The 27,868-nt window shown below is 38.4% G+C and overlaps 1 protein-coding gene across 1 annotated transcript; it reads left to right on the forward strand.

The window, feature by feature from the left end:
- The first annotated feature begins 5,284 nt into the window (after positions 1 to 5,284).
- Positions 5,285 to 27,868, forward strand: LOC145334681 (uncharacterized). Its single transcript, XM_080180247.1, has 15 exons — positions 5,285 to 5,373; positions 13,329 to 13,417; positions 14,090 to 14,179; positions 15,509 to 15,605; positions 16,214 to 16,280; positions 17,260 to 17,307; positions 18,104 to 18,208; positions 18,981 to 19,075; positions 21,934 to 21,980; positions 22,988 to 23,039; positions 24,464 to 24,528; positions 25,433 to 25,499; positions 26,199 to 26,248; positions 26,897 to 26,974; positions 27,599 to 27,868. Exons 1-15 carry the CDS (start codon positions 5,287 to 5,289, stop codon positions 27,822 to 27,824), a joined length of 1,263 nt encoding a protein of 420 aa, XP_080036373.1. The 5' UTR covers positions 5,285 to 5,286; the 3' UTR covers positions 27,825 to 27,868.

The following is a 27,868-nucleotide window of genomic DNA, read 5'->3' on the forward strand; positions in this document are numbered from 1 at the left end:
ATCTGAAATAAAAAAAAACAGTCCATAAAAATATGATACTACCGTGGCCATCCATAACTATCTGTGATAGACAGACGGACGGACTAACCCTAATGATGGAAAAGCTTCGCTTTAAAAAACAATTTTTCCCCTGTTATGAAAAGATTGCTAAAATGTTCTTAATTCCATTAATTTAGTTTAAAGATCTGTATAAATTTTAATTGCATAGCTTTCCTTGGTTTTATTTACAAAAGATTTTCTTCTTAGATATGTTATCATCTTTGTTTTAGTCATGAATAAGCTTTGCTACTTTCTATATCGATAACTTGCTGCTGTGCCCCTACCATTACCATCTAGGGGCTCTATATGGAATATGGAAGGGCATACAAATAGCCTAAAGACATACAAATACTAAAATTATCTCAGGACCTATATGAAGTTTCACTGTAAAGGAGAACCATATCGGTTTAGAGGTTAGCGAGACCCTTGGCTACACCTCCCCCTGCCTCTGATTAGTTTTTTTTTTTAATTTGAAAATTTTCAGGGGGGGTATTTTTTCTAGGAGCGATAGGTGGGTAGTGGTACCAACCCCCAAAATAGTTTTAAATCTTTCCATGACCTATGAAAAGCTGCTCTTTAAAGAAGAACCATATCCGTACAGCGGTTAGTGAGATCCTTCAGTACAGACAGACAAACAGAAAAACATATAGACAATGATCATGGTACATTGTTATAAGGATTAAACAAAATAGTCTAAAACCATCTCCGTACCTTAGATCCTGTTACTTCATTATAAGGAATAAAAATATAATAGCCTAAAACCATCTCAGAACCAATAGAAAGCTTCACTGTAAAAATTAGCGAGATCCTTTGCTAAAGACATAAAAATCTTACTATTTTATATATCGACTAGTGGCCACGGCCTCTAGGAGCTCTTGAGGAGAGTTCGAAGAAGGAGGTGTTAGTCTCCCCCCAAATAGTCACAAACCTTCCCAAAAATTTAATAAAAGCTTCAATGTAAATGAGAAACATTTCGGTTCAGCGATTTTGTGGCAAAAAAAGCTGCTTACAAGCAGTCTGATCACCATAAATATTGTATACTTGATTAAATATTGGTCTCACTATCATAAAGTTTCACTTTGGTAAAATAATTTTAGTCAACTGAAATCGTTAAAATAGACTAGAGAGAAATTGTTATTTTAGAAAGTTTTCTTAATTTTCCTTGTAATGTGAAAAGAGTATTTAGAAACATACACAATTAAACGTTCTATATGTATAATAGGCGGGAGGTTGGGAAGGGGGGGGGGGGATTATATGTTATTTTATAGCTACTATAGAAAGTGGTTCTCAGCATTACTGAAAAATCATGTATAGCATAAAATTACAGACCTGTTGTTGGTGCAAGGGGGGGGGGCATATAGTAGAATTGACGATCTTTTTATCTGCGCCCCAAATCCCGAATATTCTTTTCGATTTGTTTCACTTTTGAGGGGACAATGGGCAATTAATTCAATTTTATAGTTGTCACTGCACCTCTCCCTCCCTTATTAAAAGTGGAATATCGGTCAGCTGAAATTGAGTAGCCGAAAGTGTACGCAGTTTCCGCGGTGTTTCCTCATCCTATCTCAATATTTACTACTAGCTAAAGATCTCTCCAAAAAATCTAAATTTGAATGTATAAACGATTTATACATTATACATTCAAATTTTTTTTTTTAATTTTGATTTTTTGTTGGCTAGTACTAATTATTTTGATATTTTGAGGAAACACCAAGGAAACCGTCTAAACTTTCGGCAATTCAAATTCAAATATATGTTAGTATACATTTTGTTCTCATAATAACTATGGCCACGCATTTACGTCCAGGGAACAAGAAGGATCTCATGAATAAAATTTGATTGGTTGGTTCCAAACTATCAATCAATAGTTTTATAATCTTACGAAGAAGTAATTTTGTTTATCATCATTAGGTATATTTATTTAACCCTCATTGTCTTATCCCTTTAGATCCCTGCTCCTAAATTATATGCATACCATGATACTCCTGTAAACAAGGATGACAACACTGGCGAAGCACTGCAACGGTATGACATACTAACATTAACACTTGTAGAGTGTCAGAGCTGAATAATCACGATATAAAAGTATAAGAGGCGAAGCAAAATTGTAAGTAAAAACTGATTAAATACAGGATAATATTTAAGGACATTAAGGACTTAATTTTTTTAGGACTTGATTATAGAGATGCTTCGCTTATAACAATGTACTTTGTTGTCCCAGAAATCAATATATCAAAAATCAGATCGATCGGATAATTATTTCACATAACATTTTTTTGTTAAAAAAGTAAAAAAAATCAACATGTTTAAAATGGACGTACGGACATTCTGCATTGATTACAAAATTGCTCCGCTTTTTACATCGTACCTAACTTTTAAAGGAATCACCATGCAAAGTTTGAAATCGATAAGACAATTCTAACATACCTAAATTAACGAAAAAAGCTATCCGTTCCGGACGGACGGACGTACGGACGGACCGATCCTAATAATAGAAAAGCTTTGCCTTTAAAAAGATGATTTCACTTTTTTATGGTTGTTCAGTTGATACGGTGCGTGATAACTTTCCCGAATTTTTGACAAACCGCGCCATACGTTAAAACGTTAAAAAAAGTGACCACCGCTGCTATGAAGTATGAAGATACTATTTAAATCAACAGGCACACCTATTTTAAATGAGGTCTAGTCAAAGCTTGTGAAATGAAAGCTTCTGACTTTTTGATAAGTTTCTTCATAATTAAGAAAGGACCTTATGTTTATTAATGTTAAAACATTATTTTTATATTAAGTAAAGGCGTGCACAGTGATTTACAAGGGGTGTGTAAAACCTGTAGGGTAAAAAAAGGAAAAGGTAGTTCTTTTCTATCTTATTATATAAAGTACTAGCGGCTGCGCCCCTAGCATCTAGTGGCTCTGTATTTACAGGGGCAGCAAGCTGAGGGGCTAGAAAAATAGCCTAAAACACTTGAAAATTTGAAAATGAAATAGCCTAATAAAACCGTCAGAATAAAATATGTGAAGCTTACCTAAAATAGAGAACCCAATCGGTTCATCAGTAGTTATTGAGATCTTAAACTTCAGAAAAAAAATTTTACTACTTTATATAATAGGATATATATAAACACGAGTTATTTTTTAACATTTTATTGATGGAAGACAACTGTTTCACTATTGAATAGATCATCAGTTCCAATTAAGATGCATAAAAATGGGAGTAAAAAAATATATGTCTTTGCATTTTGAATCCTTTAAAAGACAGTTTTTTTGTCTGTAGCTTAAGATCTCGCTAACCATTGAACTGAATGAGTTATCCACTATTAAAAAGCTTCACAAAGGTCTTGGTATGGTTTTAGGCTATTTTCTTACTACGTACTCCCTAAATGCTATGCCATTTTCATTTCAAGATTAAAAAAAAAATATATGTGTAATTTTTATTGAAAGTGTGTAGATACACTCCCATTAAAATAGTTAAAAACCTTCCCTGGAAAAATAAGAAGCTTAACTTTGAAAGAAGAATCATATCGATTCAGCAGTTTGTGAGATCTTTCGCTACAGAGAAAAAAAACTTTACTACTTTATATAATAGAAGGATAATATATAACTTCAAAATTCCAATTTGATAACATGTATCTTTCTTTCATTTAATTTTAGATTAATTGTTATGTATACAGATTTATAGTATAGATGTATATACAGACAACTACCTCCCTTCCTTTTTTTAAAGACCTCTTTCGTCTGCTTCTAAATAATTTTCTGCTACTTGGCTGTGTTAATATAATAATGTTATGTATACAGGGGGGGGGGGGGGGAGGCTAAAGTTTTTACCTTTACCCTCAGGGATAGGGGGATGGTACAATAGACCATTAGTTAAACTTTAGAAAGGGGGAGGAAGGTTGTGCTAAAATTCCGTAGAGGTGTGAGTTAAAAGGCTTAAAAACAGTAGTAGAACGATAATATTCACTAAATATAAATATATAATATTTATTTTTGTCTACAGTTCTATTCAATAAGGTATACACATATTTAGTAAATATTTTTTTAAGCGTTAAAACTTACACCTTTACGGAATTTTAGCACAATCTACCTTCCCCTTTTTAAAAAACAGTTATTCCAATTTTATTTTAATCTACAAATTCAAATAGATTTTAGAAAGGGTCCTATGCAAATTTAAAATCCATTTTACCATCCCTGAATTCCTGCTTTGTCCTACTTAGTGCAGTGAACAGACCATGACTGTGCTTATTAGTTTATGGGAAAATAAAGTATACAAGCATATTTATTTTGGTATGGCTTCAAAACTTATCATAATCAGCTGGTTCTTAGCTATACTGAAAAATCATGTGTCGGATAGCATTATATCCAGTTTTCTACAAATATAAAAAATGTACAATCATAAGATTAAAACCAGTTTTGTAAGTTCAAAAATGGTTTTAATCATTTAACAGTACATTATAATACCCTCATAAAGCTGTTTATATTCTTGTGAGGCTTCCAAACTGATTATTATCAGCTGGACCTAGAACTGGTTCTTAGCCATACTGAAAAATCATTTGTCGGATAGTATTATATCCAGAGTTTTACAACAAATATAAAAATGTACAATCATAAGATTAAAACCAGTTTTTTATACCTTCGTCAAAACTGGTGTTAATCATATAATTGTACGTTTTTATATCCGCAGAAAGCTGTTTATAATACTATTCTTGTAAGGCTTCCAAACTGATTATTATCAGCTGGAGCTAGAACTGGTTCTTAGCCATACTGAAAAATCATGTAAAATCACAAAAAAATTACGTATAGAGACTTGAACGCATTATAGATAGGTAACGTATTATTTTTATAGAAAAAAACAAACATTTAAAGTGCCACTAGAGGCTTTTAGGGGAGTAGCCGGTAATAATAAAAATACAAGCTTTGTAGGCATGTCCTCGCCCCATCAATACTTGAATTTATCTTATTATTTAGTAGCGAAGCTCCTCTATTTTTTTTTCTAAATTACTGTCTGTCCGTTAGATACAAAATAAAGGAAATGAAATTTTCACATCTCCTATTTGAAATATTTGAAACTTTTTATCAATATAGAGCAAAATAACTTATAAAAATCCGTCAGCTGCTTTTATACTTTTCTTATATTTCCCCATTTCTTTTGTCTTTTTGTTTAGATCTTAATTTGTTTTTAGGATTATAGTATCATTTTTTTTTATTAGCTTATATAGAATAAAGATTTTTTTTAAATTTCAGATAAAAATGTTACTATTTTTGTATATAATGCTTTTATTTGGAGATATTTCTGGTTCAATAATCAATAACAAGTTACAAACTTCAATAGGAACGGTAGGAAGTTTTGTCAGGCATTGGTAGCTGCGCGTCAGCCGCGTGTAAGTGTGGTAATACGACAACCAGACGGACAGGCAGTTTACAGAGTTGCTACGCTGTGACTTATCATAACAAACCCTCTGCACTAATCTTATTATATCACCATCTATCTCATGACCGATGTTGACCCCGCTATCTAGCGGTCAAACTGGCCTGCCTAAATGTGGGGAGGGACTCAAACATGCAGCTATCACGCGCCCCTCACGCGCTTATATAACCGGGAGGCGCTGCCTCCCCTTTTACCACCGCTGCCCCCACAGCCTGTCTACCGCCGGGAGCTAAGCCCTAGCGTCCCACACCCCCTTCAAACCTAACCATTGTTATAATCTGTTGTATATATATAGTAAACATTGCTTGTAAATATTATTCAGTTAAATATATAATTTCTGTATGACTAAATCCTGCTAGTTTGTTTTGGTAGAATAATTCAAGGCTAGGGCTCGTTGAACTCGAACTCGTTACCCTGTGAGCCGAGAACGCTCGGCTTACCACAACTTGGTGTCAGCGTGTTTCAATCGAGCCTTACAGAAACTAGCCTATTCTACCTCTGATTGGACCCTTTTGCAAGTAAGGGGACAATCAGCCGCCAACTGAGAAGCCAACTGACCCGTGAGACGGCCTTTTTAGGTCGAATTTCCATCATTTTGAACGCAATATGTGGGCCTCTGGCCTACGGCAAGCAGATTTAGCCTGCTAAAAGCGCCAGTTAAGACGCTTTTTCCGTACCGTGTAGGAGTAGCGCTAGGTGCGCAGCCACGGTAATCGGATAATTTAGCTCAGACGGCTACAGAACTGAGTCTAAATTGGCAAGTGTAGCTGGGACAAGCCCCAGGACACCCAGGCCAAACCTACGAGACAGACAGCTGGGTGCTGGTCTCCTTGAGAAGGCAATGTGTGGCTGCGAAGCCTCAGCACACAAGTAAGCCCTACCACTGCGACGGATAGCAGATTTTGAGCCACAGGCACGGCAGGACGGGACATTCCCTGCCGCTGCCTTCCAGGATTCGAACCCGAGGCGCTGTAGGACGGGCCATTCCCTGCCGCCATTTTCGGGACTCGAACCAGCGGCGCTGTAGGACGGGTCATTCCCTACCGCCGTCACCCCTCTGAACCTTGCAGGACGGACATTCCCTGCCGCCAGTGCTTCCAGAATCACCCCTAGAGCTCCTAGTGATAACAACACATAAGTGTGTATAAATGTCAACCAAGTGATAAAAAGAAATATAAAATTGTTGACCCAGTGATAATTAATAAGCTCTAGTGATTCGAAGCTACAGTCTAAGCCACCATGGTGAGCGATACCACCATAGCTGCGGTTCGGCCACCACCGAAGTTTCTGCCAACCCCAGCCGAACGGGAGGCCCCCTTGTCTCAAGGGCAGGACCTCCACTTCCCCTGCCACATCAGGGTGAGGTTTCCTACTCCTGACCCTGCCCAGCATGTACAGGTTGATGCCATGATCGATTCTGGCAACCGTGTACCAGGGTCTTCTGTAATTTCTGAACACCTCATGCACGCAATGGGCGTGCAACGCATGTTGATTCCGGACAACACCCAAATCCTGACTGCTAACGAGGAAGGCCAGCCCCTCCAGGTAATAGGAAAATTGAAAGAATTATATATGGCAGTCTCACACACCCTTATACTCCATCTTTACCACGTGACTGTGGTCCGGAACCTCTCACACCCTCTGAACCTAGGAGGGTATTTTCTCAAGGAGTTCGGAACTAGGCTCTGTTTCGACATGCAACCACCTTGCTTGTGGGTGCGTGGGGAGTTTATCCCACTCCGTGGCGTCCCCATTGACCGGGAGACAGCCGAGAGAGAGTTGAGCTATGAGGGGCCTCTGCCAGGCCCACTGCCAGAGCAGCCGCGTGTGGTCGAGAAAAGCACGCACTGGGTGGATGCTGCGCTCAACGCCCATAGGGGGGCCAACCTGCTAGCCATGGGGTTGCCCCCAGTGCCCAAGGTGCCGCGGGAGAACCTGCCAACAACGTTCCCTGAAATTGCCAGCCCTCCAGAACCAATCTTCTCCGCCGACACCTTTATCAACGGCCAGCCGTGTCCACCTGGCCCCCTCTACCTGGGACCCCCAGCCAGTCAACCAGCCAAGTCCGAGTCCAGACCCGTCAAGTCGCGGTCTGATGCACCCGGAGCCACACTCAACCCCCAGGAATCAGCCTCTCCCGGCGCCGGGCCCGTCAAGTCGTGGCCGGCCGCCTCCGGAGCCACGCATGGCTCCGCTGCCTCAGCCTCTCCTAGAGCCGAGCCCGTCAAGTCGCGGCCGGACGCCCACGGAGCCCAGGCTGGACCCAGCGCCGAGCCCGTCAAATCGTGGCCGGACGCCCTCGGAGCCACACTTGGCTCCGACACGTCAGCCCCTCCCGAGGCCGAGCCCGTCAAGTCACGGTCGGTGGCTCCCGGAGCCGAAGCTGACCCCACACCAGCCACGTATAGGCTAAGCGCTGTCACTCCAACTGACGGCCAGCCACCCCAACTCCGCACGGCCAAGCGGGTGGTCTTGCCTGGCCGCGGTGTCATGGCGGTCCCTGTTGAGTTAGTAGGCCACCGCACCAAGGATGCCATCCAACTAGCTGCCCCAGAACAGAGGTTTGGGGAGGATCTTGTCATCCCAGAAGGCCTGTATGCCCACAGGCCTGGATCCGCCACTGTGTTTCGAGTGCTGGTGGTAAACGAAGGGGAGACGCCCCTCCTGCTGGACGCTGGCCTCCCAGTGGCAGGGGAGCTGGTCAAGCCTGACATTTTAGAGGTTTCTGATAAGCCTCCCCCGAGTCTCCACTCGTTCCAAGAGCCTGTTGAGCCCCCAGACATGCAGGAGCTGTGGGAGGCCCTTGAGATGGAAGACAACGAGTTCCTGCGCAAGGATCCCTTGCTCAAAAAGGAGGTTTGGACCATGTTATCAGAGTACAGGGACGTCTTCTCCAACTCTACCCCCGGCTGCACAGATGTAGTCGAGCTGCAGCTGCGCCTCAAGCCAGGGACCCAGCCGATCCGCCAGAGATTTAGGGATCTGAACCCGCGGCAGGAGGCTGAGCTGGAGAAACAATTGGACACTTGGCTACAGGAGGGAGTCATAGAGCCGTCAGACTCCGCCTGGAGCAGCCCCTTGGTGCCCATCAAGAAGAAGGACGGGAGCACCCGCTGGGCCGTCGACTACAGAGCCCTCAACAAGTGCCTAGAGCTGGATAGCTACCCTCTGCCCAGGATCCAGCAGCTGGTAGAACGAGCTGGAGGGCACCGCGTCTACAGTGCCTTAGACGCGGTGGCCGCATACTACACCATCCGTGTGTCTGAGGACAGCCGGCCCTGCACCGCCTTCACCACCCCCAGAGGCTTGTATCAATGGAAAAGGATGCCCTTTGGCCTGGCTACGGCACCATCTGTCTATTCCAGATTTATTGCAGGGGTCCTAAACCCATTAGGCACGGCCAACCTCCAGTCATACCTTGACGACGTCCTGACCTTCCACCAGGACACCTGGGCCCACCTGGCTAGGCTCCGGGAGGTCTTGGAAGCCCACCGCAGGGGAGGAATCCGCCTCAAGCCAGCCAAGACTAAGCTGTTCCGAGCCAAGGTGGATTATCTGGGCCACACCCTCAGCCGTGAGGGGATAGCCATGCAAGAGGATTATATTGACCGTATCCTTGACTGGCCGGCCCCCAGCACCCCCAAAGATTTGCTGGCGCTTCTGGGGTTCTTTGGATACTACCGCCTGTTCATCCCAGAGTATGCCGACCTCACCTACGAGATGAATCGGCAGAAGACGGCCAAGACCCTAGCCTGGACACCTGAGATGGAAGCCCAGCTGCTGCAGCTCAAGGACAAGTTCCGTCAAGCCCCCATCCGAGCGCCGCCCAGGTTTGATTTGCCAGCGGTATTCCAGCTCACCACAGATTTTAGCAGCCGCGCCATCTCTGCCATTTTGAGTCAATGCCAGGACGGCAAGGAGAGGCTGATTGCCGCCGTGGGGCGCAAGACAACCGACCCCGAGACTCGCTACCCGTCCTGGAAGGGAGAGATGGCCGCCATTATGTATGGAATCCGGAAATTCCACGGCATCTTGTCCTACCGTAGCTTCCAGATCAACACTGATTCCTCAGCCTTGCTGCAGATGAAGTCACTGAACACATCCACAGGGATGGTGGCCCGCTGGCAAGAGGAGCTAGCGGCCCTAGATTTTACTGTCTGCCACCGTCCTGGCACCCAGAACACCAACGCTGACGCCCTCAGCCGCCGGGAGGACGCCAACATGCCAACGGCCAGCGCCGAAGAATTAGCAGAGCAGGCTGAGTATATCCATAACCTTTGCCAGCTAGGGGAGTCCGCAGCCAGCCGGCCCCCTGCCGCCCGACTGGACCCAACTAGAGTACTAGAAGCCCAGACACAAGACCCTCTCCTGCTCCGTGTCCGCCAGTGGGTGGCTGATGGCAGAGCCCCGACCAAGGCTGAGCTGCGCGGCAAGGAACGAGACGAGCAGCAGTACGCCAGCCGCTTCCCAGCCCTGGGACTTGATGAGCATGGTTGCCTCACCACCACTGACCAGACCCTGACAGGGGAACGGACAAGATACCTGCTGCCTTCGGCCCTCCAGCAGGACGCGTTCTTTCTAGCCCATGGGACCCCCATGGCCGGACACTTTGGGATGGACGCGACTATCGCCCGCGTTGCCATGCACTTCTGGTGGCCCAACCTGGCCCGTGACGTCCGCCTGATGGTTCAGACTTGTCCTGAATGTGTCCAGAAGGTTACCAAGGAAAGGTTGAAGCAAGGGATACATGTACCCTCCCGCCAGGGGTATCCACAGCAAGTCCTGTTCATCGACCTGGTGGGGCCGCTGCCAGAGACCCCAGCTGGGAACCGCTACATCCTCACCTGCCAAGATGGGTTCAGCCGGTTTGTCAGCCTCTACGCCATCCCCAACAAGCGCACCCTCACGGTGGCTGAAGCCCTGCTGCACCGCCACCTGGCCACGTTCGGATGCCCCCTGAAGATCCACTCCGATAATGGGATGGAGTTCACCGGCCAGGTATTCCAGGAACTGGCCTCCAGGCTTGAGATTGGCCTGACACATCCACCACCCTACAACCCGCAGTCCAACCGAGTGGAAAGGTTTCATCGGACGCTCAATACAGGCATGCGTCTGTTCTTAGACAGAGACGACAACAACTGGGAGCCCCACTTGCCTGCCATTGCCTTCGCCTACAACACCAAGGCCTGCAGATCTACCGGCGTGACCCCGTTCCTGGCCTTCTTTGGGAGAGAGGCCAAGCTTCCGGTGGACATGGTGCTCCGGCTGCCAGAAACAGAATATGCCTCGGTTCCAGCCAACGTCCAAGCTCTCCTGCAACGTTACCATGCAGTGTATGATGCCATCCAGCAGAAGGAGGAGGGAGCCATCCGGAGGAGCGCGGCAGCCTACGAAGGCACGGCCAAGTATGAGGTTGGAGACCTGGTCTGGTATCTGGCCCCCCGCCTGGTGCCAGGGAAGGCAGCCAAGATCACCAAGAGATGGACTGGCCCCTGGAAGGTAGTGAGGAAAGCTACAGAAGTCCATTATGTCATCAAACCTGCCTCTCCAATAGCCAGGATCTCGGAAGTTACCGCGCATGTAGGCCGACTGCGCAAATACACGGGAGATGTGACTGCCCACCAGATTCCAGCAGACATTCAAGTCGACGTGGACGGCGACGAGGATGCCACCGAGCTGCCGGTTGGAGCGGCGGCGCCCGCAGCTAGCGACCCAGGACAGTTCCCAGTGCACCAGCCGGCCGCAGCCGCCCCACAGCCCAGCGGCCAGGATCGTGACCCAGTAGAAGAGGACCTGCAGGAGCAACCCAACGAACCACCGCCGCCGCCGCCAGCTCCAGAGCCACCCAGAGATGCCATCTGGAATCCTGATACAGACATGGAGCACCTGCCAGCCAGCAGCTACTGCAATGGAAGAGGCCGCCCCAGAGGACGAAGCTGAAGCCATGTGCCCCCTGTTGATGACAGCCATCCCTATCCGGGTAGGAGCTAGGAGGCCAAGCAACCTGAATCAAGCAGGCGCCCCCATGGAATTTTATGCGCCCTCATCCATCGTCATTCCCCCCTTGGGAACCACCAGAGTTAGCCTAGGCCTCCGTGTCCAGCTACCCGCTGAGGCAGAGCTAGTCCTGCAGACGAGGCAAAATTTCCAGCGCCGGGGCTTAGCCGTCGCCAACCCCCGTCTAGAAGCCAACCAGGAGCTGACAATGCTGATATCCAACCACAGCCAGACCGAGCAACGAGTGTCCCGTGGAGCCTGTGTAGCCCGAGCTGTCCTCCATCGAGCGGTGCCCCAGGAAGAGCCTGTCCTGCGCAGACATAGGTTGTCGTATCCCCAGGTTCAAGGCCTGGTGGCTCGAGAGCCACGCAACCCTTGAAGGGGAGGTTGTGGTAATACGACAACCAGACGGACAGGCAGTTTACAGAGTTGCTACGCTGTGACTTATCATAACAAACCCACTGGACTAATCTTATTATATCACCATCTATCTCATGACCGATGTTGACCCCGCTATCTAGCGGTCAAACTGGCCTGCCTAAATGTGGGGAGGGACTCAAACATGCAGCTATCACGCGCCCCTCACGCGCTTATATAACCGGGAGGCGCTGCCTCCCCTTTTACCACCGCTGCCCCCACAGCCTGTCTACCGCCGGGAGCTAAGCCCTAGCGTCCCACACCCCCTTCAAACCTAACCATTGTTATAATCTGTTGTATATATATAGTAAACATTGCTTGTAAATATTATTCAGTTAAATATATAATTTCTGTATGACTAAATCCTGCTAGTTTGTTTTGGTAGAATAATTCAAGGCTAGGGCTCGTTGAACTCGAACTCGTTACCCTGTGAGCCGAGAACGCTCGGCTTACCATATAAGCCTCCATGAAATCGTCATTTCATAACTTGAGAATTTAGCTGGATGTCTAAACCTGCGCTTTATTTTTGCTGAGATAGTATGTTTGAATCGTAATATTAATTTTAAACGTTGCATGATGATTCCCTTAAGTGTAAAAGTATGTTACATTTTAGAAAGCATAAATTTAGCAAGTTTTATTTGTCTGACAACTTACTTGGTCCTTCAGAATTTCGGTCATGCTTTAAAAGACATATATATATATATAATATACTGATATGAAAAGCTTTTAATTATTCATCTTATCCTTGTTTTTCCCTTAATGTTTATGATTACTAAACATCTTTATTAGAACCCACTTTGTCCATCTTGATTTGTGCTTTACTGATTATGGATATTGTCATGCTTGTTATGTTAGCTAGTTATTTATCTGCTTGTTAGAAACATAACTTTCCAGGGAGTAAGGGAGGGGACAATGGATCAGACTTTGGGTACTGGCTTAAAGGGAATGAGCAAGAATTTAGCAGGTTCTTCCTGACTTTGGGTACTAGCGCATCATTGCCGCTAACTCTCTGAGAGCAGACAGAAAAATTTGATATAAGATGGCTGGTTTTAACATTTTTTTTCTCCAAAAATGTCAGTTCATAAATAAAATCTTTGTTGTGATATTTGTATAATAAACAATCTAAGAACCCATAAATGTAATTCTTGTACATAGTGGCATTTTAAAATTAAGGAATGTGGGGTGAACTAGTTCCAGGGAGATTTTAATTACAGAATGGTTACGTCAGTCTGATGTACTGGTAATCTAATTTTTTTTAAATGGATGCTTTTTTTCTTAGAACGTTTTTTTTTTTTTTTTATAGTTCTCTAAATTTGATTAACACGCCCCTACAATTATTTCAAATTTTCTGGATAAATCTAGATTTCATTTCCTTTCAGCAAAAAATCTTTAATTGATTTCATTGCCCATTGTCCCCTCCCTCACTCCATGTAATTTTCTTTTATTTCAGTTTGATTTAAGCACAGCAGTGATGTCAGCCAGTAGAGTAGAAGAAGATCCAAAATGTAAAGATATCAAGTACAATATTACTACATATAAGTAAGTTTCAAATTTTGTCTATAATCTCAGCTAATAGGTTGAGGTGGATTCTTAAAAAGCTTTTTAGCTCACTGCCTCACTAAAATTAGTGAGGCTCGCTAAAATCGTTATTGAAAAATCCTCCAAATCGCAAAAATAAAATCATAAAAGGATTATCAACCCAAGATTTTTTTTGCTATTTTTTTCTATTTCGGAGGATTTTTTACAAAACTTTATAGCAAGCATCAATAATGTAAGTGAGTCAGTAAGAAAAAAAGTTTTTTAAGAATCCACATTTGGTTTATTTTTTTTTTTGCTTTAGTAACATTAATTTATCGTACCATTATCTCTGCGTAGAGCCTAGGCCACGTACAATGTTCAAATGGTATTGAGAAAGCAAGCATCAAGACTTGTCTAAATTAGAGGTCTACATTTTATTTTGCGAATTTTGACATTCATTTTCTATAGACAGTTTCTTTAATTTTTGAATCATTTATTTTTGGGGACAAATTGAAGTATACTCGAATAGAATTTAAAGATTTTCATAAATAAGAGTTCATCCCTAGATTTTTTTTTGGCACAGAAGAGTGTATTTTTGTGTATCATCATTGAGGATGTACATCAATATGTCTGCCATTTACTCATCCCTTTAGATCCCTGGTGTCTTCCCAATTTCATTTAATCCGTATTTAGGTTTTCAGAATCAATTGGAAATAATGAAGAAATAAACATCACTTTTGAACATAAATCTTTGATTCAAGAAGAACTAAAAGAAATTTTTATGTAAGTTATGGTAAATGATTTGTGGTAGGGGTGAAGCAGTTCAACCCTACTGAGCGAGTTCGATTCAAACGAGCCCCTAGCCTTAAATATCTACCAATAAATAACTACAAGGAGTTACTGATTAAAGGATATATTTTGAACTGATTCATTACAATAGATATACAAGTTTATATAGCAAATAGAAGTATAATAATAGATGATGAGGGGTAGCTGGTGAGGGGTTCCTTTGAGCTGGGGCTGTGTCCACAGGCGCAAAGGTAGGAGGGAAGGCTGCCTCCTTGGGGTAGGCAGGTGATGGCAGAGAAAAGGGAAGGTCCGGCTGCGGAAAGGGGGAGGGGGGTAATCCCCTCCCCAGGCCCAGGTGGCCATTGTATTCCATAGCAATGGGTTGGGTGACCGCTTATCAAAATGACCGTCTTTTGATAGCATATCTAAAGTTGATGGGTGGAGTTTTAACATCTGCATTTGCCGGGAATCCCAGAGCGTGGTATACTCTAGGAAAGGCTTGTCCGTATGATGCCGTCTACCACAGATTGTCTTTTCCCCATCTCCTCCCTTATACACATAACAAACTAAAGGGTGTTAAAAAAAACAATCGCTCACAATTTGAACCATGATAAAACACCAAATCTTGGAGATAGACCACAAAATGAGTTTTTGATGTGACATGTAAAAACCTTTCTAAAGACACCTTAACCATATTTCTAACTCTTTCTTTTTGATGCCAAATTGGCTAATATTGCCTTTGAAACCTTGTTCATTTGTCTTAGAAAGGTCTTTACATGCACCATCAAAAAATCCAAACATTTCAAGTACAGTTCAGTTTGTTCTTTTAAAAAAAAACAAATTTGTCTTAATTTGTAATAAAATATGCACTTTCCTGGTAGAGCAAATTTCTCCTAAAGGTCCAGGTTTCGGGCTCTAGTACTCTGGAGAGTTGAGTAGATTAAAAATTCAATATTGTTTTCTATTGTCATTGCTTGGACATGGTCCAAAACTGTTGGGTTTATATTGAAAAAAGCGATTGGTTTTATTCAACACTCTTCAGACTAAAATATTTTTTTTCTTCTTCTTTTAACTCTTTTACATATACCTTTTTGGACTCATTTTTTTTATAAGGAAAGGGGAAGATGGAGGGCTGGAAGTTACCGAAATTAAATCATTTTGTTTGTAAACTCTTATTATCATTAAGTTAGTTGTTCCAGTCAAAAAATCTATGCTATAAAATCCTTTTGGTAATACATCATTACCCACCTACACCCCCCCCCCCTTTCCATCTCTGGATGGATAAGTTTACATATGTTCTGTGATTCCTGCAATTTGATTTAGATATCGAGGTGGAATAAAGTATGATATATGGTCGACTAAACGACCATTTCTAAACTGTTTCCAACAAGATGATTCTACTGTTATCAATTATATAAAGGTAATCCTTAAATCAATACTTTACCCATTTAACACTTTTATTATAACTAGCGGCTACGCCCCTAGAGGGGGGAGGGGGGGGGGGTCGACCCCCACCAACAACCTCAGTTTTTATTTTAGTTTTAAAAAAATTATTTCATTGTTTTTTGAGGAGGGAGGGGGGGGGGGGGGTAATTTTTTACGTTTGATTTCTCTTGGGAGGGTTGTAGTTCCCTCTTCAAAAATAGTTATAAACCTTACCGTGAACTATGAGAAGCTACCCTGTTACGGAGAACCCGATCGGTTCAGCGGTTATCGAGATCCTTCGGTACAAACAAATAGACAAACACACCTCCTGTTACTTTATTATAATAAATATAGAAAGTCTAGATGATCAATCCCTATAATGGACCAATATGACCACATTATTCGTCAGAAAGTAGTGTACAAATATTATTAAAAATTATTAAAATTTTATTGCATAATGAGATCGAATCATAAGACTAAAGTTAAGCAAACATTTTCGTCTGGTTTAATTAAATTCCTTTTAGTTTTATGGACTATTATTTCTTATTGAGGATCATGGATAATAGATCTATAATCATTAATCAATTTCTTTTATGCTTGTAGGATAAAGTGCTAGAGGGTCCTAGTGGAGGGGAACTCATTCTGATGGATGCATTAGAAAATAACATTGGTAATTAGAATATATTTGCTGATGTTTAAAAATGAAAGTATTATTACTTGGATCTCACACAAGATTTTTATGTTCTCTAATAAAGTGAAACTTTTAACAGGCTGTAATAACTATTCCCCTAGTGGATGAACAAACATACCATTAAACGATGTTAGTAAGCTAAATTGACAACAAAGCCCCTAGAGGCTAGGGGCGAAGCCACTAGTTTAAAGATAAAGCAGTGTTCCTATAATAAAAATAGACCCAATACCCCAAATTTGAAGCCTTCATCTTCAATAATAGAAAGTTGTGGGCATTTAAAAATGATAATTAAGATATATAAAAATTTTGAAAGGTTTTCTTTGCTCATGATAGAAATTTAGAAATTAAACTAATTTTGAAATACCTACAACTTTTTGTTATTAAAGCTGAATGCTTCAAATTTGGGACATTAAATCTACTGTTGGAAGTTTTTTTTGCAGTTAGATCGGTGTAATTCTTTCAGGGTTCCTGTAACTGTTTGTATTTGTCCGTCCGTCCATCCGTGATGGATAGTTTTTTTTGTTAATTTATTTAATTTATCGATTTCAATCTTTGCATAGTGATTCCTTTAGTAGTTAGGTATGATTTAGAAAGCGTTGCAACTCTATAATCCTTACCAGAATGTCCATACGTCCATTTTAATCATTTTGATTTTTTTTACTTTTTAACAACAAATTTTTATGTGATCTAATCATCCAATTGATCTGATTTTTGGTATATTAATTCCTGGGACAACAAAGTATAATGTTATAAGCGAAGCAACTCTAAAATCAAGTCGTAAGAATGTAAGATTGTCCATAAACATTATCCTGTATTAAGCAGTTTTTCAACAAATATACTTACAATTTTACTTTGACTTTACATTAACAGGTGTTAATGTCCGTTTGTCCTAACGTTTCAGAGCTTCGCTTTTATGGATGTTGTCATCCTTGTTGATTAACATTTTGACTATTTTCAGATGGAGAGGTTGGGCAACCGTTAGATGTTGATAGAATTGTGTTTGGAGGTAGGAAATTTTAGGTCATAAACCAAAAATGACATTTTTTGGTGACCACTTAATCTATATAGATACTAAACCCAGTTCACAAAAGACAAAGGTCGACCTCTGGAAATTTTAGGTCGACCTATAGAAGCTTTAGGTTGACCGATTTTATAAAGGTATTTGTGGGTTGTACTTGTTTAGGTTGACCTACAGAAAAAATCGGTGGACCTTTGTTATTTGTAAACTGGGCATAGGTTTTAACTGACAAGTTCTTCAATGAGTCATACAAGTGACTGTAGCTTAATACGTATCACATCTAGCCTCGTCAGGGAGATGATAAGTTCAAGTTTTGACTCAACAATGTGTAATAACTAAAGACCTTAATTATTATTCCTACTACTGCTATATCAGATGTACGACATAAATAGTTTGCAGAAGGGGAATACCTTAGCCCAAAACAGATGCAACTCAATGCCATGTGCAGTCAGGATTTCCAGACAAAGGTTGTGCAGTCAAAGAGTTGGTTGTCTGTTGGGAGTTATTTAACCTAATGCTCCAGGTGTTTAGAGATATTTAGGTCCCCTTAGTTATCTTAGGTTGTTGAACCTGACGTTAAAGTGTCATGGACAGCAGCCTCGCCTGAATGAGGTTATAGATAATAAATGATGTTATCCATATAGCATTTGATTAACTTAATCATGGCATATGATTGTGATACCAATATTTACATAAGTGCTAATTGGTTTACAATAAGTTTTTAGTGTTCATTTTCGTATAATTAGTAACATCTTTGACTCAATCATTTAAAATAATTCCTCAGGTGAATTGAAGAACGGATTTTTCTTGGAGGCGGGCGCCCATGATGGAGAATTTAATTCTGACTCCCTCTACTTTGAAGCCAATCATAATTGGTCGGGACTTTTAGGTAAAAAGTTATTTTAGATCAAAAGAAATTTTAATTTAATATTTATAGTTCATACACACTTTAATCTTTGTTTATAGTTCAATTAGGATAACCATTGCTTTATTATGTTTTCAGATAACTTAAACTAATTTTATCTTAATATTTAGTTCACTAACACTTAAATCTTTGGTTATAGTTCAATTTAGTTTTACGTTTGTTTAAAGATAATTTGTTTCAGCAACACTTTAAATTAAAAAAAAAACTTGAATATGTTGTAGATTTAGAATTGTAAGAATTGTCCATTCGATTTAATACCTTTCTTGTTAAAAACATGTAATTTTTTGTTTTAATATTTTATATCGTACAAATACATTATTAGTTTGATTTGAGTGTTGATTCATAGGATGATTAGACATAATATCCACCTTCTGAAATATGAATAAGTAGGTTATGTAAGCATGTTAAAATCTTCCGGCCAATTCTAAACTTTCCAGAATGTTATTAAACATGTGATTTTGATATAATTCAAAAAGATTTATTTAGTTTTCTTAATGTCAGTATTTTGATTTGGCAACGTGTAATAATTGAATCAACTCTATAAAGGTTAAACAAGTTAGCATGCCTATAGAAAAGATGCTCATTTAGTCAATTAATAACATACATATTCATGTTAAACTGTGCTTAGTTCTTAAAATTATATCCTGTTTTCTGATATACATCTAAGTATATAGGCTTGTCAAGGTTTGTTTGATTTGTAGAGCTTGCCTTTATATATGTCGTCTTCCTTATTTAGTTGAGCCTGTGCCAGAGGTCTATGAAGTTCTTAAATTCAGAAATAGAAATGCCAGCACAATCATGACCTGTCTAGCTGTTCATAAACAACCTCATGTAAGATTTGATTTTGACACGGGAAGCGAGTTCTGTAAAGCTTAGAATCCCTCACACTGTCTGTCTGTCTGTATTCGTTACACATGTCATTCTATTATAATATGGCTTTAGAGTGCTATAAGAGTGCTTTTAGAGTATGTTACTGTAATTTTCATCTTCAATGTCTTTGGGCCAATTTTCAAATAAATACTTTGAGGTTCATATCAAAATTGAATTTTCAGGTTTTTTATGGATTTAAATTTTGTTCTCTCATCTATACAGTATGACCCTCGAAAAAGTATTTTTTAGCATCTGCAGCCCTTATTTCTCAATGAATTATCATAAAATGTATATGTCCTTGTTCTCTATAGATTTCCACATAAGTAGATATAAAAATATTTGTTTTACCTCCATTAACACTGGAGATTTTTAGAGCTAAAGTTTTGAAAAATTGACTGAGGAAAAAGTAACTTTTAACATGAAACGACTTTTTTAGCAAAATTAAGGTAGAAATCCTTTTATTTTTGTTACTAGCAGAAACTTTATACAAAAACGAAATAAAAAATTTAGGTTTTGAGAAAAAAGCATTTTTTTACAAACATATTTTTTGAGTCTTTATAGTTTAATGATATTTTGAAAAGCTTACTTATTAGGCAAAATTGTTTTAGATTAAAAAACCAAACAAATCTTTATGAATAAAGCAGGGAAATTGTTTTTGTTTCATAATCCTAACTTTAATAACAAAAAAGTTATAAAGAAAATAAAATTTCAACATAATGATTTTTTAGTATTAAAAGCTTAATCAACCCACTATTAAATGATTGAGATGTCAGAAAAGGGGGCGGAGCAACTGTCATAATTAATCCTTTTTATAAATAAGGGTAAATAAATAACCTAAAAGAAGTTGTATCAACTTTTTTTTTTATAGCTAGCCGGTCCTTTTAGTAAGTAGTAGATGTAAAATTTTTCATAGAATTTAGATATGCAATCGGTTTTTTTGTAGACCTCTTATTTTTTAAGTAATTTAAGTTTAAAAAAAAAAAATTAAGTCGATTTTAAGGTACTAAAATGCAACAAAAAAAAAGAAAGAAAATGGCCATTATGAACAAAAATAGTAAGATCTTTAATTTGACACCTTACTTTTTCAATTCTGTCAGGTAATTATTGAAAAAATTGATTTTTTTAAACCCACAAGAATAAAAACTTTGAACTCAATTTTATCATTTCACAAGTAAAAAAATATGGGTTCATATATACCTTTAGAATCAGAAAAATATTACGAATCCATTGTAAGCAAAATTGAAAAAAAAAGTTTACAATAAAGTATATAAACTACAATAAAAGGAATTATATGAAAATATCATATTATATTGTACAGGCAACGTCTTAACTTTTGAATTGGGTATAAAAATGGGAAGGGGGTATAGAGGGGGTAAAGAGGGGGTAAAAAAGGGAAGACGATAGTGTTGCCAGAACAAAAAATACAATTGGCCATTTTTATATTTTTATATTTTTTTACTTTTTTTCAATTTTGCTTACAATGGATTCGTAATATTTTTCTGATTCTAAAGGTATATATGAACCCATGTTTTTTATGTCTGTTTGAGAAAATATTTAGGTCTAAAGTTTTTATTAAACCGAGGTTAAAAAAATAGATTTTTTCAATAATTACTCAACAGAATTTTAAAAGTAAGGTGTCAAATTAAAGATCTTACTATTTTTGTTCTTACTGGCCATTTTCTTCTTTTATTTTGTTGCGTTTTAGTACCTTAAAACCGACTTAATTATTTTTTTAAAAAACTTAAATTACTTAAAAAATAAGAGGTCTACAAAAAAACCGATTGCATATCTGAATTCTATGAAAAATTTTACATCTACTACTTACTAAAAGAACCGGCTAGCCATAAAAAAAAAAGTTGATACACCTTCTTTGCAAATAATCAATTCATTTAGTAGTATTTTTTGCCATTAAAAATTGATATTTTTTGGTGTAATAAAAAAGAAATAATTAGTTAACTTGTTTTTCTTTGTGTATCATTATTCAGTTGCCAGAAAAACATAATATAACCATCCAATAATTATGAGAAACAAAAAAATTCTTTTTCTCAGTCACTTTTTCAAAACTTTAGCTCTAAAAATCTCCCGAGTTAATGGAGGTAAAATTAAAATTTGTATATCTACTCATGTGGAAATCTATAGAGAACAAGGACATATACATTTTTTAATGATTCATTGAGAAATAAGGGCTGCAGATGCTAAAAAATACTTTTTCGAGGGTCATACTGTATATTATTACATCTTTGTGAGTAATGACCGTTTTGTTCACAGACACGGATAACTAAATGATCTTTTTTTGCTCATTTACAATACCTGTGTTTAGTAAAATGACGCCCAGCAGACAACTAACTCTTTGGTTGCCCAATTTTTGTCTGAAATTACTAGCTGTAGTTGCATCAGCTAATAAGCCAGGGTAATATCTCTATTCATACAAATAATGTCAACAATCTGATATAGCTGTAGAAAGGACAAAGCCCAAATTGTGTTAAAATTGTGTCAAAAATGATCCACATGACGTAATAAAAATGAGGGGTTATCTATCTCTTTTTAGGTTTTTTCCCACTTCTCCTCTCATCTACCTCATTTTATTACGTCATGTGGATCATTTTTGACACACTAATAACACAATTTGGCTTTGTCTGAAGAAAGTAATCTTAAGTATCTCCAGTTTGTTACAGTTAAGTCCCAAGAATTAAATTTTAATGAAATAATCTAAAATCATACTGAGACAAATCTGTAGAGCAGAAAGTAAGATCTTAAAGGATCTTAAAGAAAAGCTATGTACATATAATAGGAGAGTTACATACAATTTCTTTTTTTAGTATGCTACTTTTGATTTTTGGGCTGCTTCTCGAACTGGGTTGGAGAGGTAAAATATTTTTTTCTACTTAGAGGATTTTTTAATTTTAATTAGACAGCACAAAATGGCACCTAAAAATGACGCCATACTATAAAATTGTCCAATGAGAGGCCAGTATACATGGTAAAATATAAACTCGCCTCTCATTGGTTTATTTATCGTATGATGTCATTTTTTTTGGTGCCATTTTGCCCTGTCTCATTTTAATGACTTATTATTTTTTTATTTCTTAAAGAAACCTTCACATTTTCTTAGCAGTGCAACTTCTCGTGGGGATGTCTTCTAGTCTGTAAAGATTGTTAATAGTTTTTGACACTAACAGATTAGGTGAAGGGACGGGGGTCAATCATCTCCTTGTATTTTAAATTGTTGTAGGGAATTTGTTTGCAGGTTCGATATCTCTAGGGAGGGTGGAGGGGAGGTACACTTCTTCAAAATACACGAAAACCCCCAGGGCTTGTCAGAGAGAAGAACATTATCTTTCCATCGACTAACTAAACTATTAAGAAATTTTCTTTGTCTGTCTTAAATCCGTAATCCTTTCCATCTGAAAGGCTCTTTTGGAAACTGGATTAACTCAGCTACTATTAACACTAGAACATTGATTATCCATGTCGTCAATGCTTCAATCATTATGGAGCATATTTTACAGTATACCATCCATGGAGGTCATACTGCTTTTATGTGTTCCAGGCCAAACGCAGGAGTCCCAAACGTCGGAGTGGATGGACTCGGGAGTATTAAAATATTAATTTAATTAAGTATTTCTATACAGATTAGGTTAGGTTAAGATATGAATGTACACATAAGCCCCCCCGCAGGAGTTAAGATTTTAAAAACCTATGAGATGTTCTAAAATAGGCTAGGTTAGGTTAGTGTCCACTCGAGCGTTTGTTCACTCCGACGTTTGGGACTCCTGCGTTTGTACTAGAACCCTTTTATGCAGCTAATTAGATGCTTTTATCTTTGGCATATTTCCACATTTCAGGATGTCGTCATCCTTGCTTTTTTTTCAGGGAATCTATGCAAGGAATATCTACTGAGAAAAGAGACGAATATCAAGAAGAGGTAGGGGCACTTTGTCTTGGTGGTAATTTTAGTAGCGAAGCTACTCTATAATTTGAAATGTCCGTCTGTATGTATGTATGTATGTATGTCTGAAACGTTTTGGGGGAAACGTGATTTTCTCAGCTCCTACAAAAGATAGAAGGCTGAAATTTTTTGTCAACATTCCCATTAATAAGGAGCATAATTAAGTATAAAACATCGTTAGCGGTCAGACTGCTTTTAAGCAGCTTTTTAGCCGCTTTTAATTTTCAAAACTTATTTTCTTGGCTCCTGTAAATGAGAGAAGGCTGAAACTTATTGACAACATTTCCATCAATATGGAGCATAATTATGTATAAAATATCAATAGCGGTCAGACTGTTTTTAAGCAGCTTTTTAGCCGCTTTTATTTTTCAAAACTGATTTGCTCGGTTTCTTTAAAAGATTTAAGGCTGAAACTTTTTGCAACATTCCTATTAATATGGAGCATAATTAAGTATAAAACATCAAAAGCGGTCGGACTGCTTTTAAGCAGCTTAGAGCCGCTTTTATTTTTTAAAACTGATTTTCTCGGCTCCTATAAAAGATAGAAGGCTGAAACTTCTTGTCAACATTCCCAACAATATGAAGCATAATTAAGTAATTATCATCAATAGTGGCCAGACTGCTTCTAAATAGCTCTTTAACCGCTTTTACTTTTTGCAACAGATTTTCTTGGCTCCTATCTTTGGTAGTCTGATTGCTTTTAAGCTGCTTTTCTTTTTAAAACTTTCAGATATAAACCTTAATTTTTCAAAGTTTAATGATTTTAAGTTTTTGCATATTTATTTGCATATTTATCTCTTTCTTTTCTTTGTTATGATAACAGTTAATCAGCTCTATAAATTACTTTGTCTGTTTGTCTATTTTATTATAGATTTTGTGCTTCGCTACTTATGGATGTTGTCATCCTTGTTAATATTTTGCCTGGGGTTGGGACACTTTATATTTGATGGGAGGAGGGTGGGGAAAATTGATTATCTAAATTTTGAACAAGAGCGATTTTTTAATGGGGCAGGTCATCTCTTGTTTTACCCCTTAATATCTCTGAATGTTTAAACTATTCATCCTGTATAAATATCCTTATAATAAACTAAAATGATGTTTGTCTGTGTGTTTGTACCAAGGGATCTCGCCAACAGCTGAACTGATTGGGTTCTCCTTAACAGGGTAGCTTCTCATTGGTCCTGGGAAGGTTTATAACTATTTTGGGGAAGGGTACCACGCCCCCCCCCCAAGAGAAATCACAAAAAAGCGATTTTTTTTACACAGAGACTTCAACACAACATAAATGGATATCATAGAGACTTGAACGCAACATAGATAGATATCGTAAAGACTTGAACCAAAAAAAAACTAACATTTAAAGTGCCACTAGGCCTCATAACGATATATAATTATTGTAGGTGCAATGTTTGCCATTATATTCCATACTCCAAGCCATGGGTAATCCAACAGTTAATTATTTCAGGTACAAATTTTAAATAAAAAGTTTAATAGAATCGCGTACAATTTAACTAAATGGGTGTGCGAAGAACAGATCTATAGTATAGATTTATATGCAGACAACTACCTACCTTCATTTTTCAAAGACCTCTTTCGTCTGCTTCTACATTATTTTCTGCTACTTAGCTGTGTAATATAAGCGATACCATTGGTTGATTTTCAATGACCCAACAGAAAGGATGCACAAGACGGTTGCGATGGGGAGATACAGTTATTTAACTCTTTCTCACTCAAGTGTTTTACTCTAATGTGCGAAGCACCAGAAATATTTTGACTCCTAGATCCACAAATGAATAGTAACACCATCATAAACTAGTTCCAACACATCTCTAATTAAGTTCTGCTATAAAAGCCGTGCTGAAAACATATGCATTGGATAGTTTCATATAAATTGTCCACAAAACTTTATTTTTAATTTATGGGTTCAATCACTCTGCACTTTGAAGTCACCAAAAAAAATTTTCTGTAATTTTTATCATTTTTTAAACATGTTATAGGGGTATCAAAAAAAATAAGATATTCCTTTCCAGTTTGAGCCGGATAGTTTCATTATCCGGTATCCGGCCCAAAACTATTTGATATACCCCCCCCCCCTCAACAAATTCCCATGTTTATAAGTCTATTTCCCCTCAAAGTGCCTTGTTGTACGCAGAAAATAAATGGAAAAATATAGAGGGGTATTGTGTAGTTTGTTTGTTAATTTAAGTAAGATAAGGTAAGTTTATACTGATTACTGGAAAGCTCCACAAGGTTAGGGTACCGAAGGCATTAGCAGGGATTATGCATACAAAAAAATACTTTAAAAAAAGATATAGAGGGGTTTTAGTGCATAATAGGCACTTTATTGGAAAGCACATGTTTTGTTTTAGTTTGGATGTTGAAGGAGCAGAATTTGCTATTTTACTGACAATACCTTGGGATAAGGTTGATATTCAGGTGGGTTCACAAAATTTTAACTAGATACGTCAGGGGTATGATTGTGGAAAGAGAAATTTGATCTATCATTGATTGTCCTTGCACCCTGGAGAAATCAATGAATTTTAGTGCACAATCTTACACAAATTAATATACTTTGACTTGGATGTTGTACCAGATTTTCTTACAGATAAAAACGATACCACCATCCACCACTCTTTACCAAATCCCCTGCCTACTAAACAAACAAACTGACTAATAAATGATGACATATTAGCATGCTAAATTGATGACAATTTTCCCCTGTCAATATGCATATTCTAAGTCAATTCTTATACAAACTAAATCATAAATAAAATGAAAGCTGATAAGGGCACTCTAGTAGTATACAATCTAATACGGTACAAAATATTTCTGTTGTAATGAGTGAGTCAGTAAGTAGAAAAGTCAGTGAGGGAAGAGATGAAATGCAAAAACTGGGTTTGGCATTTGGGAGGGTAAAGGGATGATTACTTCCCCTGCAAAACTTTTGAAAAAATTAAAAGTAAGAATACCCTTGGGTTTTAGTACATAATATTCATAATATATATATTTCCTACTTATATTCCTATAACCTTTACTATTTTCATTCTTTAAAGGCCAAAATTAAAATATTCCAAAGTTTACATGTAGCCATGAAAAAAAATGAATACCAATTAAAATATAAATATAATGTTGTAGGTTATGAGCATTGAGACACATCTACTTGGAGTTCTTTTTCCCGGAATTAGGTTCATGTATATCTTTATTATCTCAGCTACTTTATTACTAGTTAATTATCATGTATGTCTTACAATCATACCATCATCTAACCGCTATTAATGTTTGCTATAGTAAGGTTGCTTGATTATCTATATAACAAAATAGAATAAGTAATAAATCATCTTAATATATCATTCTTTAATAAAAGAGATATGAATGTCGGTACAGGAGTCAACCCACTATAGGGTAATGCTTTGCCTGTCCTTCCGTCAGGCAGTTAGTCTGTAACGCTATGGGGGAAATGGGATTTTCACAGCTGCTATTAGAGCTGAACCTTTTATTTTTCTTGCCAATTTTCCTATCATTATAGAGCATATTTAGGTAAATAACAATCATTGCAGTCGGACTTCTTTATAATGGGTTTTAGCTGATTTTATTTTTTTATTTCTGCATAACTTTAGTGTTTTTGGTCATATTTACAAAATTTTTGTAGATATTTGCATCAAAATTAAATTAGTTTTATGAAATTTACTTATTCCATCGGCCAGGCTACAAAATATTAATATAAAAATTTTTAAAAAATCCGTGAGAAAGGTTTTGATAATTATAGATGATGTCATCCCTGTTTTGTCTAAAATAATTAGGGATAAACCCCAATCAATTAGTATTTTGTTTAGGGAACAGTTAATAGAGTACCTGGATAATGTGGGATATAGACATGTTCCATGGGGGCATACAGCTACTAATAAACTCAGGTGGGTAGATAGTTGCATAGATAGATAGATATATAGAGTACTTGGATTAGTAGTTGCATAAATAGATATACTTATTAGATTGATAGTTAGATAGTTAGTTAGACAAATACAAACTATATAGGCATTTTAATTCTTTCATAAAAATATCAGGATGACTGTTTGTGTGTGTGTCTAGCTGTACCAACGGATCTTGCTAACCGCTGAACCGATATGGTTAACCTTTGCAATGTAGCTTCTCATAGGTCAAAGGAAGGGTTATCACTATTTTAGGGGAAGGTACCACCCTCGTCCAAAGTAAAATCAACCCTAGAAAAAATTACCAAAAAAATTACTTTTAAAGCTAAAATAGAAAATCGGCTGGGACAACAGATCTATAGTGTAGAAGTATATACAGACAACTACCTTGCTTCCTTTTTCAACGACTTTCTTCGTCTGCTTCTAAATTATTTTCTCCTACTTGGCTGTGTTAATATAAGCGACACCAACGGTTGATTTTCAATGACCCAACAGAAAGGTTGCACAAAGTGGTTGCAATGGGGAGATACAGTTATTTAACACTTTCTCCCTCTGGTGTTTTACTCTAATGCTGGGACCAATTTTGAAAAATCTTTTGTTTTGTTTTAGATATAATGCTGAAGATCCTGAGGAAAGCACACGAGATGATCTGTTTGTCCGCAAGGATATCCCTTTGAAGATGACCCAACAAGAGAAGGAAGCATTGGATAGGAAAGAAAACCGGATTTGGCCTGTTAAAGAAAATAAGCAATTTTTGGATAAAGCATTTGATGTTTTGAATAAAAGATATTATGATAGTTTGAAAAAAGCTGAAAATATACATAGTGAACTTTAATATAAATATTTTAGTCCAGCTTTGCTATTCTATAAGTTTGTATG

Source organism: Acartia tonsa, chromosome 12, assembly GCF_053477335.1.
Source record: "Acartia tonsa isolate MP-2025a chromosome 12, ASM5347733v1, whole genome shotgun sequence".
Classification (NCBI taxonomy): Eukaryota; Metazoa; Arthropoda; class Copepoda; order Calanoida; family Acartiidae; genus Acartia; species Acartia tonsa.

Bases quoted from the DNA above. Each gene is read 5' to 3' on its own strand.
- LOC145334681 (XM_080180247.1), top strand. From the start codon at position 5,287: ATGTTACTATTTTTGTATATAATGCTTTTATTTGGAGATATTTCTGGT. The intron at 13,418-14,089 runs GTAAGTTTCAAA...ATCCGTATTTAG, and splicing joins TACAATATTACTACATATAA to GTTTTCAGAATCAATTGGAA. The intron at 24,529-25,432 runs GTACAAATTTTA...GTTTTGTTTTAG, and splicing joins CCAACAGTTAATTATTTCAG to TTTGGATGTTGAAGGAGCAG.